This window comes from Orycteropus afer, unplaced genomic scaffold, assembly GCF_000298275.1.
Source record: "Orycteropus afer afer isolate SDZICR_OR568_19922 unplaced genomic scaffold, OryAfe1.0 scaffold00017, whole genome shotgun sequence".
Lineage (NCBI taxonomy): Eukaryota > Metazoa > Chordata > Mammalia > Tubulidentata > Orycteropodidae > Orycteropus > Orycteropus afer.
In genome coordinates, this window is record NW_006921604.1 from 13,899,976 (window position 1) to 13,919,271 (window position 19,296).

General features: G+C 38.8%; 1 protein-coding gene across 1 annotated transcript in view; it reads left to right on the forward strand.

The window, feature by feature from the left end:
* The window catches only part of MAP4K4 (mitogen-activated protein kinase kinase kinase kinase 4), a 297,674-nt gene extending 286,954 nt beyond the window's left edge, over positions 1-10,720 (forward strand). Inside the window, exons 29-34 of the mRNA XM_042783492.1 lie at positions 1,658-1,792; positions 4,638-4,738; positions 6,526-6,675; positions 7,211-7,370; positions 8,094-8,233; positions 10,637-10,720. Coding sequence (XP_042639426.1) covers positions 1,658-1,792; positions 4,638-4,738; positions 6,526-6,675; positions 7,211-7,370; positions 8,094-8,233; positions 10,637-10,720 — 770 coding nt within the window. The remainder of the gene's footprint in view (positions 1-1,657; positions 1,793-4,637; positions 4,739-6,525; positions 6,676-7,210; positions 7,371-8,093; positions 8,234-10,636) is intronic.
* The last annotated feature ends 8,576 nt before the right edge of the window (positions 10,721-19,296 follow it).

Below are 19,296 nucleotides of genomic sequence, written 5' to 3' on the forward strand. Positions count from 1 at the left end.
AAAACTCAAAAAAGTTGTATTGAAGTCTAAGAAGCATATTGAAACTGCACAGATTGTACATGTGCAGTTCAGTGAATGATCACAAAATGAATACATCCATGTAGCCTCTTTCCAGGTAAAGAACTGGCATTCCCAGCATCCCAAAAGCTCCCATGCTGCCATGCAGCCACTGGCCCCACCCTTCCCCTGATGGAACTGCTGTCCTGATGTTGAACACCTTAGATTGGTTTTGCCTTCATTGAACTGAATTTACATAAATGTGACGTGCTCTTTTGTGTCTGCTTTCATTTGCTCAACGTTACATATTTTGTGCTTATTGCTGGGATTCATTCTTTTTTTATTCGCACATATGATAACACCACAATTAATTCATTTTACTATTGATAAGACATTTGTGTTACTTCCTGTTTGGGACTATTACAAACAATACTGCTATGAATATTCTTCCTCATGTATTTGAGGAATCATATGCATATATTTATCTCAGGAGACAAATTACTGTATCATCCAAAGGGAATGCAAATACAGGGAGTCCCCAGATTACAAATGAGTTCCGTTCCTAAGTCTATCTTCAAGTCAGATTTGTACGTAAGTCATAACAGTTACATACAGTTATATCTAACATCAGTTAGTCGAATGTTTGTCTTAGTAAATGGTGTATAGTATACCTTTCTATGCATAAAAAACATTAAAGAAACACTTCCAGATACATTAAAACATCTTTAACATAATAAGCAGTAATAATGTTTTCATGTGTGTCACAAAGTAGCACCTGTTTGTTACTACAAACCATTGTATGTACCTTGAAATTTTAATGTAATATGCTTTACAGGGGTTGGTCCATAACTGCAGGTTGTACGTTGTTTACTGTTGGATATTTATAATCCTGGGACTGCTGTTCCCAACTTTAATAGATAATACTAAATCTTTCAAAGTGGTTCTCATAGTTCAGAACACTAGTTTATGAGGTTTCTAGTTGCTCCACCCCTCTCAGTCTTTTAATTCCAGATACTCTGATCAATGTATGAAATTGTATCTCTTTATGCTTTTAATATGCACGTCCCTATTGACTTTGAAATCTGGCACCTTTTTATGTCTGTATGAGAATCTTCTTTTATGAAATGCCTACTCTAGCCACTCCTCGGAAGGAAGGTTGGGCAGTCCTACTTCCGTAGTGATACTGCCTCGGCCCAAGGTGGGGTCGCTATGAGTCAGGTTTGACTTGACAGCACATAACAACAACAGTTGCTTCTGCAGTTTTTCTGCTAGATTCTCTCTCTTACTTATAGGAGTTCTTTACATATTCTAGATGTTAGGGCTTTGTCTAAGTGACACACATCTCCAGTTTGTAACTTGCCTTCTTGTGTCTTCGAGCCCCTGCATGGGTGATTTATTTAAGCTTTTTTTTCTTTCAGTTTCTTCACCTGTCAGATGAGAGATAATAGCTACTGTTAAGGGGTTTGAAAGTCAGATGATGTAATAGATGTGAAACAATTTATAAACTACTACTTTTATTATTGTGCAGCTGGTTGTATTCTTGTGTAGTTTATTGATACTGTCCATCTCTGTTTGTGTGAGTTTTTTATTCTTTACTGTTACTAAAGATGATATCTAATTTTGACTATGCATTTAAAATACTTATTTTTTCTTTTTCTAGGCAAAAAGGATAAGTTACGGGTCTATTATTTGTCTTGGTTAAGAAATAAAATACTTCACAATGATCCAGAAGTGGAGAAGAAACAGGGATGGACCACTGTAGGGGATTTGGAAGGATGTGTACACTATAAAGTTGGTAAGTTCCAGGAGAGTCACAAGGACTATGTTTTTGTAGGGTTTAATTAGCATTCCGTGAAACTCATAATAAACTTGATTCTGGTATCTGTGGCTCATTTGTCATGTTCTGTTTCTAAGCCATCTTCTAACCCTGCAGTAGCTAGACACTGTCTTTCTTACTACCATACGTACACATATAAACATAGCATATAGTTTGTTCTTGAAGCTCACTCTGTCCAGTCTCACTGCACAATAGTTCATCTTGTTAGAGAGTCTTTTCACTTCTACTTTTTGACAGTCCACATTATTTTCCTCTTTAAGATGTGCTTCAAAATAACCTCTTTAAGGAAGGCTTGCCAAATGAAAACCAGCAACTTGGGTTCCTCCTTTACACCCTAGATGTGTGGTGGTCACTAATAGTACGTTTGAGAGTTTGACCCAAAGAACAATGACTTGTCATTTTGAATTAAGTGCACTGTGCAGAGCTGCTCTGCTCTTTATCAATACAGTAAGTCCCCAGGGTACGAATGTTCAGCTTAAGGACTACTCATACTTGCCCTATAATGTAATGTAAATTTGCCCTAATTTTTAAAGCATTCGATTGCTAACCAGAAGGTCAGTGGTTCTAAACCACCAACTATTCTGCAGTTGAAGGATGAGGCAGTCTGCTTCCATAAAGATTTACAGCCTTGTAAACCCTGTGGGGCAGTTCTTCTCTATCCTAAGGGGTCACTGAGTCAGAACCAATTCGATGGCAGTGGGTTTTGAAACAGCTAGCAACAAATTCTTCATCAGAGTCACCATCACTTGTTGCATTTGCAACTTTTAAATCATTGAAAAGGACTTGAGCCTTTCCTTGCACTAAAGTATGGCTAAATAAGAACCGTATGCACCAGCTCTAGTTTACCTACAAATTCCACTTAAAATCGTTCTTAGGAACTAATCTTGTTCATAGCCTGGGGACTCCCAGTAAATAAGTCCCACAGCTGCTTTTTTTTGTTATTACTGTTTCTTTTTTCTACTTCTTCTTGGCAGGGACACATTGATTCTCATGAAGTAAAATTCTCATTAAAAAAAACCAAAACATTTTGTTTATGAAGAAAAAATCAAAATACTGGTACTAATAATGGAAATAAAGAGGAAATTAAAGACCTTAGCCAAATTAAAGTTTTATGGAAAAGGTTATATACGCTGATAGAATTTGAAATAGTTGAGGTCAACGAATTATCTATATACTATATACCTAAGACTGGTTAGCATTAGGGAACTACTGAATGCTGATTTATGCTTGCATTTTTTTCCCTTTGTTTATAAAAAGATATACCATAATCAGTTCCTTCACTCCTGGGGATGTTATGGGCCTGACGTTAATTATCTTGTTACTGTAGTCTGTTCACAGCTCTCAGCTCATTGGTTAATAATGGCTCCAGGAGCTGCCCCAATATTTATCCAGAATGAATTTGAGTGATACTGGAAAGTAATGCTGTCTCCTTGATCAAGATTTTGGGACTAGGATTTTCTGTGTTTATATACAGCAATTTTGTTTGTTGAGGTGTATGACTATGATCATCTTAGGCTAAATTTCATGAAACAGTGCTTAACTGCTGAAAAGTGCATGACTACATTATCCTACAGGGGGAGCTAGAGGCAGATCTGTTAGATCATACTGGGCTTTTCTCCAGAATAAAATGACAGTCTTAAAATTTACAGAACAAGTCACAGCATTTTCTGGAGATAAGAATATGTATTTGTCAATCATTATCTTTATAATTTAGGAAGGTTTGTTTTTTCTAATTTCAGTTTATTGAGAGCTGTGCTGTATAATATGGTAGCCACCAAGCACAGGGGACTATTTAAATTTATTAATAATTATTTAAATAAAATTTAAAATGAGTTTCTCAGTACATTTCAAGTACTTATGAGTTGTATGTGTATAACTAGTGACTGTCATATTGACATGCAGATGAACAGTTTCACCATGGTAGAATTTTCTATTAGAAATTTTGTGCATTAATATTTATGTCAGTGATTTATTTTAACAATGACAAGACAAGGAGTTTTACAAAGAGAGTCATCAGATTAAGAAGCCCTCTTTCATTCACAAAGGAAGGATCAAATAGTATCTCAGTGTTGGATAGCTTATAAAGGAACTGGCAGATCCTCATCAGACCAGTAAGCCATATGTGTTCAGGGACCCCTGTTTTTAGCCAAGGGACCTGGATATAGGAGAATTCAAGCAGCTTGGTAGGGGTAGCAATTACCTTATAGTTGAAAAAAAGATTTGTTTTACTACTGCTTCTCTGGTGCAGAACTTTACATAGAATTCTAGAAATTACTGCTTCGATAGATCAGCTAATTGATAGTTTGGTGTGATGCTTAGTTTTAAGAATGGAACTAGGTAGCATTTGAGACTTACTGACTGTTTGGTGTAAGTGCTGTGCATGACACAGGAAAGCTGTTCGGAAGATTTCCATCTCTTTCTGTTATCCAGGAGCCTCTTGGCTGATTAATCATGTCATTTCCTTTTAAAGAAATGATGAGCCTTCTGGACTTCAGGGTGGCCTGGCATTGTTCCTGATTATAAAATACTTGGGATTAGTAATATTAGAGAAGGTACCTGTGGATGGGAGCCAGAATATCAGAGTTGAGTCTAATGCAACATTGAAAAAGATAGAAACAGTCTGGATTATGCATTAAGGAATTAGGAAAGAGAACCATGAGGCTTGATCTCTCAACATTTTCCCCTGCTGATCTGGTAAAATTAAAGGAAGACATGTTTACAAAGTTTGCAGGTGACAACTAAAAGAAGTTACGGTTCCACGATGATACTGACCTGTGTTGTTCTCTCTCTCTTTTTTCCCCAGTAAAATATGAAAGAATCAAATTTCTGGTAATTGCTTTGAAGAGTTCTGTGGAAGTTTATGCATGGGCACCCAAGCCATATCACAAATTTATGGCCTTTAAGGTATAAATCAAGTATTTTATAAAGCCTCAGCTGTGCTAGCTGTGACCAAGAGCCCCAGGGCAAACTTCAAAAATTCTGAACAGCTAAAACTGTAATACAAAAGTTATGTGCTAATATATAACTTTATCATAAAAGAGGCCATTCTAAGGACCTATTTTATTTCATGTGATTAGCTTAGTTAGGAGCTCTGGTAGCATAGTGGCTAAGGCACTTGACTGCTAACCAGAAGGCTGGCGGTTCAAACCTACCAGCCACTCCTCGGAAGGAAGATGGGGCAATCTACTTCCGTAGTGATACTGCCTCGGAAACCCAAGGAGGGGTCGCTATGAGTCGGGTCCGACTCGACGGCACATAACAACAACAGCTTAGTTACCTGTTTTCCAATCCCTCAGAGTGTGAGAAGGAGAGCTGCATGCTGGGCAGGCACTTTGGCTAATGTGCCATTGTGATAACAGGAAAAGACAAACCTCCACTTCTACCCTCTGTTTAATTTAAAAAGCAGACCTTCCACCTAAAGTTATGAATTTATGTAAAGAGTTAGGGAAGTTTTTGATAATAAAAAGGTGTTCGTTAATAGGAAGTATTAAAGTGTAGCTAAGGTGTTAATTTAAAATTAAATTATAGAAATAATTAAATGGCACAAGGAATGTATATTATACATTAAATGGAAAAAACAAGTTGAAAACATGTATAGCATGATTCCATTTTTGTTTAAAGAAAAAAATTGCTTATAGAAAAAATCTTAGCAGTTATTTTCTTTGGGTATTTTTAATATTTCTTTTTTATAACTTACTTGAATTTATGAATTTCTTAATTTACTGTGACACTACATGTCATAATTTAATAATATTCCTAATACTAGAAACAAAACCACCTTAAATGTAGCCCCTGAGACCATTTAGTTTACAGCAAGAGATGGAGACTTTTTCCTCCAAAATGGTTACAATTTACTTATTTTAAAAAATAGTTCAGACATATAATTAAAAGGAAAACTTCAGTTATTTAGAAGATTTACCTATTTAGATTGCCTGATTCCCCAGGGAAGCGGGAAATACAGGGTTACCATATTTGTTTAAAAAAAAAAAAAACAAACCTAAGTGTTATTGACTCAAATAATTGATTATAAAATTATGATTACCTTCTGTGATCTGGTTTTAATATCCTTTATTTACCAGGTACTGTAGTAGTTTATAAATGTTATTTAATTCTACTGTTTCATCGTCATCATCCCAGTCTTGTGAGCTGAGGGTATTATGTGAATGAAGAAATGAAACTGTCCATTACGTTACAGGCTATTACAGTACATTGTGGCCTTTGTCACCATACTATTTTAGTCAAAAAAAAAATTAAGTCCATATTGCTTGAAATGGTGACTACCGTGATAATACTGAGAAATTCTCAATATGTAACTCCTGCAACTTTTCTATCTCCATTGTCTGCATTTGAGTAGTTGAATAGAATTCTACAGAAAGTCCTCATTATTTCATTTTATATGTTTTCTGATCAGGACAACAACATTAACAGTAAGTGACAGGACAGAATTCTTGGCTTTTGGAGAAGTGTCTTCCAGAGGCTGGTTTACAGACAAAAGCATAAAAAAGCATGACTTTTCCTTCTTGTGGTTGCTAGTGATGGCAGTGGGTTTGGTTTTGTTTGTTCGTTTTAGTGTGGCTCAGTAATTGAATAAACTGAGTATATTGGGTGTAGCTGAGGTAGTTTGAGCTATTAGAATAAGTTCTATTTACTATGTATTTCTTACTACTTCTCTCTCAACTACTTCTTTGTAGTCATTTGGAGAATTGTTACATAAGCCATTACTGGTGGATCTCACAGTTGAGGAAGGCCAGAGGTTGAAAGTGATCTATGGATCCTGTGCTGGGTTCCATGCTGTTGATGTGGATTCAGGATCAGTCTATGACATTTATCTACCAACACACGTAAGAAAGAACCCACACTCTATGGTTGGTTGACTGGCTTCATTTTGTTTTGACTTTTTTCTTTACTCTGCTTAGTGAACTAACACAAGCAGGGATTTCTCACTTCCCCGTGGTGTGGGGGTGAGTATTTAAATGATGTTCCATTTTCAGTAGGTCCATGTTCTGAGACAAGTAAAAATTCACTCTCCAAGCTCTGCGAAGCCCTTGCTTTGACTAACATGGGATGGATTTGGGGCAATTGCTGATAGGCCAGGTTGCTGGGTTGGGAGCGGTTCTAAGAACATAACTTCTCAAATGGGGTTCACAACCAAATATGTTCAAGGCCTCAAAAACAAGAGTCAGTAGAGTATATGACCTGTTAAAAATAAGCTTTGGGATATAGAGCTCATGCGTTCTCCAAAATATTACACTATTGCTGTATTTATCACCAGGAATATGGTAGCACTGCATTAACTGAGACAATCTTACTGGGTACTTTTATTAGACTAGAAATAGCCACAAACATGCTTCCCTGTACTTTGTTCCTCTTCTCTAGATCCAGTGTAGCATCAAACCCCATGCAATCATCATCCTTCCCAACACAGATGGAATGGAGCTTCTGGTATGTTACGAGGATGAAGGGGTTTATGTGAATACATATGGAAGGATCACCAAGGATGTGGTTCTGCAGTGGGGAGAGATGCCAACATCTGTAGGTGTGTATTAGTCAGGGAAAAGGCAGCATTCTTAAAACTGGTTGCTTCTCTAAAGTTACATATCATACTAATTTTGCATGTTGTTCAAATCTTTGGCTATGTTACAGAGTAGTTGGCTATAGATTGTACGGTATTGGTCATAACTCTGTGTAATGAACAAAATCCAAGTAAGTGTATTATACTTTGTAAAACATTGTCATCATAATCCCTCATTTAATCCTTAAGATATCCAGGAAGAATAGGACAATTTTTTTATTGACTGATTTGTAGGAAGTAAAGTAAGACAAAAAAAGGTAAGAGATTAACTCTTACAAGTAACAGAGACATGGCTTTGTGTCTCTTCTGTGCTTCTCGGGTTTGTATTCAGGAATAAAGGAAAGAGGCTGATATTTGAAATGTGCATGGTGTTTAAATTTAATCCCCAAATTATTTTGGTTTTATTGCAGTAAAAGTCACTGTCTTTTGAGTTTTTTTCTTCTTTGCCTCATGTCTAGATTCATGAAAATACGTATGCCTCAGGGAAATTAATAGGTGCAGCTGTTGATCCAAATAATCATTTCCCTGGATACACCAGGAGGTTATAAACACAGTACTAGCAAAGTTCCTTAAAACAAAAACCCTTAAACACTAGGCATTCATTTGTATGTGTACATATTGCATAAGGAGGATCTTTTTTCATGGCTGTTTCTTTAACTATATATCTTTTTCCCTTTTCCGAAAAAGCATATATTCGATCCAATCAGACTATGGGCTGGGGAGAGAAAGCCATAGAGATCCGATCTGTGGAAACTGGTCACTTGGATGGTGTGTTTATGCACAAAAGGGCTCAAAGACTAAAATTCTTATGTGAACGTAACGACAAGGTAATGGTTTCCTTATAACTTCTTCTTAGTTGCCACTGTCTTTTAGTGATGGGTTATTATCCCAGAATTTGATGTAACCTTTCCTTGGAATTTTGATAGATTTTGAAGTAAATTCATCAGAGGACTTTTTAGAAGTCACTTTTTTACATGTCTGTGGAAATTAGGGTGTATTTTATTTTGTTTTTACTTTGAAGGAATGGAGCTATTTTGTCTCTGTAAAAATCACGTTTGGTTTATTGAATTTTTATTTTATTAGTATTTTTTAAAATCTTATTGATTTAGGGATAATGGGGGAGGGGAGCTGGGGGGCCAGTTGCCATTGAGTCAGTTCTGAGGCGTGGCGATCCCTTGTGGGTTGAAGTAGAACTGTGCTCCATAGCGTTTTCAGTGGCTGATTTTTGGGGAAGTAGAATGCCAGCATTTTCTTCGAAGGTGCCTTTGGGTGAACTTGAACTTCCAGCCTTTTTAGTTAGCACTGTTGATTTAGGTGGATAGGATTATTTTGTGAATGAAAGGAACTGCCCATGCAACTTGGTAAATGGTTTCGTAGAGAAATATATCAGTAAGATAGCACTTATTAGTCTGCCTTTGGAGTAGTGAAATAGCTTCATAGTTTGCACATGATAGATGTCCAATGTGATAAATCATTTTTGGCAGAAGTCCAGCACATCCTGCAGCTGAGACCTGAGAGTGAGAAAGCTCCAATTAAAAGCTTTATTTTTGAAAAGTGACCACATCTTTGTGTTCTTCAGGGGCTATTTGCTCCCTCTGCATCCCTCCCCAAACCAGCCATGGAGTAGAGGAGGTAGATGGCCAAGGTCATGCCCTATCCTGGCCTGCTTTGGGAAGGTCATCAAAGGTGGAACTGAGTTTTAACAAGCCTGGCATTTTCTCTATTCTGTCCAGCTGGGTAAAGACATCTTTTACTACCTTAAACTATACAATACAACTGAGAAACTTGCCTCTTAAAAATATTTCCACTTCTTAACTCATAGTGAAATATATTAAACATCCTGCCAACCGTTTCTCCAGCTAAACATACAGATTCGGTATGGTGAAGAAGAGCTACCCATCTTTTCTTGATCCTTCTCCTTGCCCAGCCACATGCTAAACACAAAACGTTGCTTTCTGCCAACCCTCTTTCTCCTGCAGGTCTGCCTTTCATTTGCATCTTTTTCCTACATGGTATCTAACATACCTGTTACCTTATAAAATCCATGTAACAGCAGACCTAATTCAGGATTTTGCCAGCTTTTTGGCTTATATTTTCCTAAATATATTTAATGTAGCCATAACTATAATAGTCACTGAATTTCAGGTATTTAAATATTTTAATCCTTTGTGTATCCCTTAAGATTTATTAATAAAATGTATAAAAGTAAATTAAGAGCTCTGGTAGCATAGTGCCTAAGGCACTTGACTGCTGACCAGAAGGCTGGTGGTTCAAACGCACCAGCCACTCCTCGGAAGGAAGGTTGGGCAATCTACTTCGTAGTGATACTGCCTTGGCAACCCAAGGAGGGGTCGCTATGAGTCGGGTCTGACTCGACAGCACACAACAACAACAATAAAAGTAAATTACGTTATTTTGACCATAGAGTCGAATGAAGTGACTGATATATTTTAGCTTAATTTTTAAAAGGACAGAGAAAATTACCATACTTTTCCATAAATAACATGTGCTTTATAGGTTCTGTTTTTGCAAACCATGCAGTTCCCTCACGTGTTAGTTTCCCATATGCATTGTGCGTGTCATATGTGGGAAAATTATAGTAAATTGCTGAAGAGTTATCCCAATTGCTCACTGAGTTTTCCAAATACAACTTTTATTAGGTATTAGAGGTGGAAAGAAGTATCCCATTTTCAGAAACACCTTCCCCCGCCTCTTTGAGTTCTCACAGTATGGCATCATTGTGCAAGGAGTTAACTGGTTAATAAGCCTTAAGAGGGTTGTTGTTGTTGTTATTATGTGCCGTCAAGTCGGCCCCGACTTATAGTGACCCCTCCTTGGGTTTCCGAGGCAGTATCACTACGGAAGTAGGATTGCCCAACCTTCCTTCTGAGGAGTGGCTGGTGGGTTTGAACCGCCAGCAGTCTGGTTAGCAGGCAAGTGTCTTAGCCACTATGCTACCAGAGCTCCCCTTAAGAGGGTAATAGCTGGTTAATAAGCCTTTAGAGGTTGTGATAAAAATTGACCACAAATGGTCATTCCTTATAAATGATGAATTGATGCTATCTCAGATCTTCTTTGGAAAAGGCTCTTTGAGGTTTTAAGCTTTATGCACTTAGAGGTTTTGAGGGGTAACTTTAGGTGACTGGGGAACCATAGGAAGCATTGTCCTTAAGTAGTGTGTTAATGTCACCATGCTAAGCACCCTTCTCTGTTTTCTCTTGCTTTTGCAGGTATTCTTTGCCTCTGTCCGGTCTGGTGGCAGCAGTCAGGTGTATTTCATGACCTTAGGCAGGACTTCTCTTCTGAGCTGGTAGAAGTGGTGTGATCAGAGAAGTGCTGGCCTCCAGAGTCTTCAAGATCCTGAGAACTTGGAATTCCTTGCAACTGGAGCTCAGACCTGCATTGGTGCAGTCCAGGACAGCTGTGTGTGCAGACCTCCCATGTTGGGTCCTTTCTCTCCTTTCCTTTCTACTCCTCTCTTCCCAGTTGACCACCCCATGCTCTTCTTTTCCTTACTCAAAAATAAATCAAGGCTGCAATGCAGCTGGTGCTGTTCAGATTCTACCATCAGGTGCTATAAGCGTTTGGGATTGAGCATCAGACTAGAGAGCAAATACCTTTCCTTCAGCTCCAGAATTCCTTGTCTCTGAATGACTCTGTCTTAGGGTGTCTGACAGTGGAGACTATGAACATGCTGTTGGTTTTATGGGAAGTGGGCACAAGGAGGTAAAAAGTGGTGGTATAAAAAGCAGTGTGCTGAAGCAGAGAGCAGATTTAATATAGTAACATTAACAATGTATTTAATTGACATTTCTTTTTTGTAATGTGACAATATGTGGACAAAGAAGAAGGTGCAGGTTTAAGAAGTTAATATTTATAAAATGTGAAAGACACAGTTACTAGGATAACTTTTTTTGTGGGTGGGGCTTGAGAGGTGGGGTGGGTTGGTTAAGGGGGGTCCCGTTTTGTTTCTTGAATTTTTTTTTTTTTTTTTTTGGCCTGGCCAAGAACTCAGTCATTTTCTGTGTACCAGGTTTTGCCTAAATCATGTGCAGATGGTTCTTTAAAAAAAAAAGGAAAAAGAAAATTTGTGCATTTTGTTTAAATGGCCAGAACTTGGTTGTATCACAGTATTAGCACTGCCTCAGTTAAGGTTTAATTTTTGTTTAAACCTCGAAGTGCAACAACAGTTTTACCACAGTCTGCACTTGCAGAAGAAAAAAAAATCCAAACCACATGTTTATTTTTTTTGCCTACCTCATTGTTTTTAATGCATTAAGAGGTGGTTTATAGTTTTTGGAGGAAAACATTCATGTTTAATTTAATCTTAATACCAAAACTATCAGATTGAAGTTTGCCTGTTTTTTTGTCAAATTTCTCAACAGGCGTGAAAAAAGTTGTCCATGAAGATGGGAAAATAGCCTTATGGCTTTATGATGCTGACTAATGCAATTTGCTTTCTAAGCTTGGAAAGCAGAATGCTTTGTTTTGTTTTGTTTTTTTTACCAGATTCACCGTTAGTGGTTGGTGGGCGATGGGAGCCTACAACACAGAGATCTCCTTGTTCTCAATTTGGGGTTTGGTAGCCAACAGATGTCACATTAGAATAGTCACACAAATTGTTCAGTGTTGTAGGAACCTTTTCTTGGGGGGTGGGGTATTTCCCTTTTCTAAAAATGCAATGCACTAAAACTATTTTAAGAATGTAGTTAATACTGCTTATTCATAAAACGGCATCTTCCTGTGTTCTAGGTGTAAAATCCAAGCCTTGGCTTTTCTCTTTCTCTCACTTTCTCACTGTTCTGTTTTTTAAACCAATTTTACTTTATGAAAATGTCCATGACATTTGTAATAAATGTCTTGAGTAATAATTTGTTTAATGGCTTCATGGTCATTACTCAATTCCTTTGAGTATATCAGTCTCTTGATAATGTAGCAATGCACAGTGTCATGATTCTACCGTCTTTTTCTCTGGTGAGTTTTGAATGGAAGGAGTATTGCGTGACAGCTACTCTGCTACTGTTCATTCACCAAACAGAAGCTTGGTGTCTCATCAGCTTCATCTTCCTCTTTTGTGGTTAATTTTCTTTTGTGACATAAAAATGGGGAATTTTCTTGTCTCTCTCTGTTGTTTAGTTTTGCTTTTTCCCCCAAAATGTAACAATCATTTGCACCTATTCGTCAAGTCGGTGCCCATTTGGCATCCATTCCAACTACTACCATTCCCTTCCTTCTGGATCAGCAATTTTGCTAAAGGCTCCCCTCTGAGCTATAAAACTCTAGTAAAAAAGTGTGTACACTTGCTATGCTTGCTGTACTAAAAATACATGCACTCACAAATGCAAACACAATAATGGTTGCAACACATGCATAAAAACCAGATAACAGAAAACTTTACTTTCTTTTGGAGAGACAAGGAGGTGGAAATAGTTTTTTCCATCTGTATGACTTTGGAGTAGTGTTAATGGCCAAAGCAGAAAAACTGGTTCTTTGCTACTAATTTATAGTTAATAGAAGATTGAATAGTCCTTTGGAAGAACTTGCAATAGGCCAGATTTTGTCACTAGAGGACTTCAACCAAAAGCAAAGTCCTGCCAACAGTTTCCTCTAAGTATGTATTGTTGCTGTGGTAAGATGAAGTATGCCACAGGGAAAACGTGGAGTGCACACCAAGAGGAGAAAGAAGCAGGTGGTTTGGTTAGTTATGGTCCCCTCCCGTGGCTTTAGAGAGAAGTAAAAGATGAGTAGGTGTCTTTGAAGAAGTACTAAATTTTTGATGCCAATAATGAAAGCAGATGGGGCATCCTTGTCTTCCATTATCCACAGACCTGCTGTTCAAAGGAAGTGGAAGTGGTGGTGTGCATATAATGCAAATGATGTTTCATTGGAATTACTAGGTCTTTAGAACCTGACAAAAACTGGATTTCTCTTAGGAGGTCATAGCAATGGGATTTGACCTCAACTAAGAATAATTGTACCTGTCATACTTTTCGCAGTACCGGGCACCCTGTTGGCAATCTTCTTGGTGTTTGAGTTGAACTTAATTACTGAGCTTAACTTCCTGAAGCGAGCCAGCCGTTCCATTGTCCTTACAGGATTGGATTCCTGGTGATGCTTTACTTGACTGGTGTGGTCCTTACTCCTTTCTTGGATCACTGACTGGCAAACCACATTGTGTTGTGATAGCTGGGTACAGGTGCCCTGTTAGGTTTCTCCATGAAAGATTGTGAGCTGTTGAAATTTCAGATTCTTTTAGAGAAGGAATGCCTTTTTTTTTTTTTTTTTTTTTTTTTTTCCTTCTACAGAGTAGTGACGTTTCGACAGAAGTGCCAAGATGGCAAATTACAAGATCAAACAGTATTATGATGATAGTATTACATGTGGAACATGGAGCTCTTAAAGCAGTGCTCCTCAAAACAAAATAAAACACAAATACGTCTCTAGGTTTAGTTAAAACTTCAATAATAAATAATACCTTCTTGTATTTAAATCAGAGTAACTCTTTCTGTATTGAGTGCAGTGTTTTTACTTTTTTCTCATGCACATGTTATGTTGGAGAAATTGTTTACAAAAATGGTTTTGTTACACTAATGTGCATCACATATTTATGGTTTATCTTTAAGTGATTTTTTAATGGGTTATTTAGGTTTTTGTCTTAGGTATAGTACACTTTTGGTGATTCATAATCCCTAATTCTGCCAATTACAAATTTGCTAAATAGTAATGCAAATGACAGACTGCATTAAATTTACTAATCATAGAGCTGCAAAGCAGACTGGTGGCAAGTACACACTTAGCCTTTTTTTTTTTTTTTCTTTTTGCACAGTGCTAACTTGTCTTCTGTGTATTATGAAAATCATTGTTGTCCCTCCCCCTTTTTTCCCTTAAATAAAGTGAAAAATGACATCTATTTTATGTGGCATGAGTTTCAAGTATGTTTGGATCCTTCAGAACATTTGCTTCTTGTAGGATCTGTATATTTTATGCACTCCTCCTTTCCCCGTGCCACCCCCAACAGAGGTCAGAGTGGATGACTACCAGACCCTGCCTTCTCACATAAGGAGCTTGTCCTAAGGGGTCACCAAGCACAGGTAATGAAAATTGGAATCATTTGTTTGAAGATCTCGGAGATGAAATAGTTGAGCTCTCCATTGCCACATTCCCGAAGCTAAAACAGAGAAGGCTGATCGTTACAGGAGAAATAAGGTGGTAGTTGGTAGTTTTGCAGGTCTGAACTAGATTGAAAGTAAAATAGCTGATTCCTGTCTAATAGGACAATTAATTTTAAGTCTTACTCAAATTGGTTCATGCCAGTTGCTGCTGAGTGGATTCAAACTCGGCGTGACCCACTGTGTGTCACAACAGAGCTGTATACTCCACAGGGCTTTCAGTATCTGATTTTTCAGAAGTAGATTGTCAGGCCTTTCTGCTGAGGTGTCTGGGTGACTTGAACCCCCAACCTTTAGGTTAGCAGCCAAGCACATTATCTGTGCCACCCAGAGACAAATGACTCAGAAATAACCAAAGCCACTGTCATCAAGTCGATTCCAATTCATCTCGTGATCCTATAGAATAGAGTAGAACCACCCCATAGGGTTCTTGAGGCTATAAACTTTTATTTCTCCCAGGAGCAGCTAATGGTCTCGAACCACCCACCTTTTGTTTAGCAGCAAAATGCCTTAACTACTGCACTACCATACTCCCTAGTAATTGGAACTCTTTCCATGTAAGATCATGTGGATAAGCCCTTGTGTTGTGCCTCCATTGATTCCAACATAGGTCTGCTGGTAGGCATCATCCCCATTTGACACATCTGTGAACATGCCCTTGGGTGAGATACCTTGTTTAAGCATCCAGCTGGGGAAAGACCAGCTGGTCCACTGCTGAGGTTGTATTGATTATAATATGTTAATTAACTCCTTTGTGCTTCATAATTTTTTTTAAGCATGTCATTTCGCTAAGGTAAAAAAAAAATGAAATACTTAGGCTGCCAGATGAGTGTACGTTTTCCTGTGTTGTGTGTGTTGCGGCTGTGGATGATTAGGAATAAAAACTGGTGGAGTGCGCTTGTCTTCGGGACTGTCATTCATTCCTCTCCATTGGGTTGCTTAAAGGAGCAACCAGGATAAAATCAGCCTCTTTAGCCGACATCAGCGCCATGCCTTGGCATTGCTTGCTTTAAAGGATGTAGCAAAATTGCTCTCTCTGCCATCTGCCACTTGTGTGAAAAATAGTAAGAGTGCTCATGCCTCACTCCAAGGGAAGTAGATGGTATGCTTTATAAAGTGAAACGGTGCTACATTACCTAGTGTTACTGTAGCGAAAAGCAAATAGCACAAATGGGCGGCTTTCACAAACTTACTTTCTCTGAATTCAGGGTACTGGCTCTAGGGGAAGGTTTTCTCTCTCTGTCAGCTCTGGAGGAATGACCTTGATCTTCTGCGCTTCTCCTTGGTGTAGTGTTCGTGTGGTTGACATCCGTCTTCCCCCATGTCTGCTTGCTTGCGTTTTGTCTCTCATATCTCAAAAAAAGATTGACTCAAAATACACCCTGTGCTAATCCTGCTCATTAACATAGCAGACATCCTTTTCCCAAATAGTATCATAACCACAGGCATAGAGGTTAGGATATGCAACACATTTTTTTGGGACACAATGCAATCCATAGCATCTAGCTAAGGGATTAAAAGTTGGGAAAAGATCTTTACTACATTTTCTTATGAAAGAATGAATGCGTGTTCAAATACTAGGTTCGCATATGTGGTCTACTTCTTTTATCTTTAGGTTTATGAACCTTAACTTTTCCATGTTATAAAATCTTAATGAAATTGCCCCCTATTTGCCTCTGACCTGCCTAACTTCACTGTGCTTACTGTCACCCTGTTTTACCCTGTCCTGTTGCCTGATGATTTGTCACAGTACTGTTCTCTTCACTGTTTTCTGTCTGGATACAGAGTCTTCACATGAGCGGAGATGGTCCCTTGGATTTAGCGATTTAACAAACATTTATTAAATCCTGTGCTCCTTAGAGAATACAAAACATGTTCGGGACCAGAGCAGGCTCTTGGAAATTCCTGGAGCTTGCTTAAACAGTGTGGGGGATAAAAATAATAAACTGATGTTAATCCAAGGTTCTCTGTACGGTAAGGACTTGTGAGGCAGTACAGTGGTCTAGCCTGGTCCCCAGACCAAAATGGCGCTTGACTCCCACTGGACATGAGTCCATCCTGCCCCATAACAGGCCAGCTGTCACACCAGCTGGGAACTTTGATTATTGCAATAATGCAGGGCATTTGATTCCTCAGGCCTGTCTCCTAGTTTGCTTGGTCATGGTAAGTTTGAATTTGATACTCTAGCACAAAATGATACAAAATTCAGTTCTGGGACTTTGCTCATCATGTGTGATGAAGCTTTGAGGAGTGATGTAGAGGATTTCTGCTGCTTCCTTTAATTTATTTGGAAATTGGTCAGAATTATAACCCTAAGAAACCAATATTAACTTTTCCAATATTAAACAGTATTAAACATTCCTACCAACTTTATTAAGACATAATTTATATACCAGTTTATCCATCTAAAGTGTATAACTAAATGGCTTTTCTTACAAAGAGTTGTACATCTGTCACCACAATCTATTCTAGAACATTTTTATTACCCAAGGAGATAGCTGCACCCCTTGGCTGTTACCTACCAGTTCCTCCACCTTCCCATCCCTTAGCCGTAGGCAACCACTAATCTACTTTCTGTCCCTGGGTTTGTCTATTGGACATTTCATATAAATGGAATCATGTGGACTTTTGTGATAAGCTCCTTTCACTTAGCATAACGTTTTTAAGATTCATCTATGTTATAGTATGTGTAAGTACTTCATTTATTTTTATTGGGATGTCTGCCACGCAGGAGGCTGGGGTTTGTTTCTGGGCAATGCAGAGGATGTGAAATTTTGGAAGGTCTGGTGGGGTAGTGCCTAAGGCATTTGACTACTAACCAGAAGGCTGGCGGTTCAAACCCACCAGGCACTCCTCGGAAGATTGGGCAATCTACTTCCCAGGCACTCCTCGGAAGATTGGGCAATCTACTTCCCTAGTGATACTGCCTTGGAAACCAAGGAGGGGTCACTGTGAGTCAGATCGAACTTGATGGCAGTGAGGTTTTTTTGTTTGGTTTGGTTTAGTTCTTAGTCCATGTCACTGGTGCTTGCCTTTGGCTTTGGGATCATCTGCCTCACTGACAGTTAGTTGAACCCCAGCCTCAAACTAAAACTGTGGAAGTTAACTTTGCACCTGTTGGAAAAAATGCCAAAAGGCAGCCATAGAAAAAGATTCCTTCAGAGATGCCTTTTTAATTTAAACTCGTAGAAACCTGGGGATCTCCCTTCCCCCACAAACAATGTTGATGCAAAACATCACGCTTGTCGTAGGTCAGTTATGGGGCTTCAGATTTTGGACTTAGCGCCCATTCTGGAAGTGCAGCCTGCAGTGTTTGTAGACATAGTTCTGCCTGCCCATGAAGAATCAGCCTCCAACCCAAGGAAAGGGTGAGACTAGTGGGATTCTTGTCCAAGGCCTAGATCAGGGTACTCTGGTTGTCTCCTCCAAAGTGTGCTGACCCCTAGGAAGGGACATAAAAGTTGTCTATTGTGAGCTGGGATCTTTCTATCATCCTGGGCGACTACATGCAACTGTCAACATTGCTGAAGGGCATTGTCTGTACTTACTGGCATAGGGACATTTCTTCAGTGCTGTGTCCTGGAAGGCCTTCTGATTGTCCCCTCGACCTTCCCCTGTAGGGTACACCATTGAGTAAGTGTGGACTCCACTAAACTTCTGGGAACTCAGTGACATTTTGTTCAGTGTGAAAAATTGAGCAACCACTCTGTGCTGAACACAGCGTCAGATATGCTCCTTTGGGGAAATGCTGGAGAGATACCTAAACAGGTCTTTTGAAAACGATGCATAGTGTATCCTAGAAGTTAAAGAAGAACCTTTAGTAGCAGTGCATATATAAAAGATTTAAAACAACAATGTAGCTGCCAAAAAAACTAGTAGGGGCTTGGACTGCATAGATAAAATTGTTAATGAACATACTTCCTACCTGTCACCGTGTGCCATTGTGAGGAAAGGAGGTGGTTTTCGGTCCTATTTCAGAAGGAAGTTCATCATAAGAATAAGAAAACTGAAGAGTGTGCAGCATGGGAGCTCAGGTTAGACAGTTCCAAGCCTGCACAGTCTCTCATGGTTCTAACATTTAAGCAGCCAGCCCTTTGCACTACTGGATGGAAGCAAAGACTTCTGGATGAGTGGTTTTCAAACCTTGAGCATGCCAGTCACCTGGAGGGTGTGTTGGAAAAATGTTTAAAACATGTTGCCATCCATTCTGAGTCCTGGTAACCCCATGGATGTTAGAGAACTGTGCTCCACAGGGTTTTCAATGTCTGATCTTTCACAAGTAGATCACCAGGCCTTTCTTCCTCAGTGCCAATTGGTGGATTCAAAGTTCCAAACATTCCATTAGCAGCCAAGTGCAAACCGGTTTACACACCCAAGGGACCTGGAAAAATGTATAAGGAAGATAAACAGCTGAGTTCCAAGATTAGATAGAAGGAAAGAGAACTCCCAGGGGATAGGGTTCAGATGAGAGAGAGGCTGTTCATTTGCCCACACTTTCAACCTTTGTTAGAAAATTTCTTAATAAGGAGGAATTCGAATTGGATACATCTGAATCCATTGCAGCTTATTCTTTAAAAGTGTGTTCATTGTTGAAATGTGTGTTTTGCTTTCATATCTGTGAGATAGGTAAGTACAGGTGGTATTGGTGGTTCTCACTCCAAGCTAGCCAAGCCTTTGGAATTAGGTTGTCTTGTTTCAGGGTGTCAGTGGTAGGTTTTGCA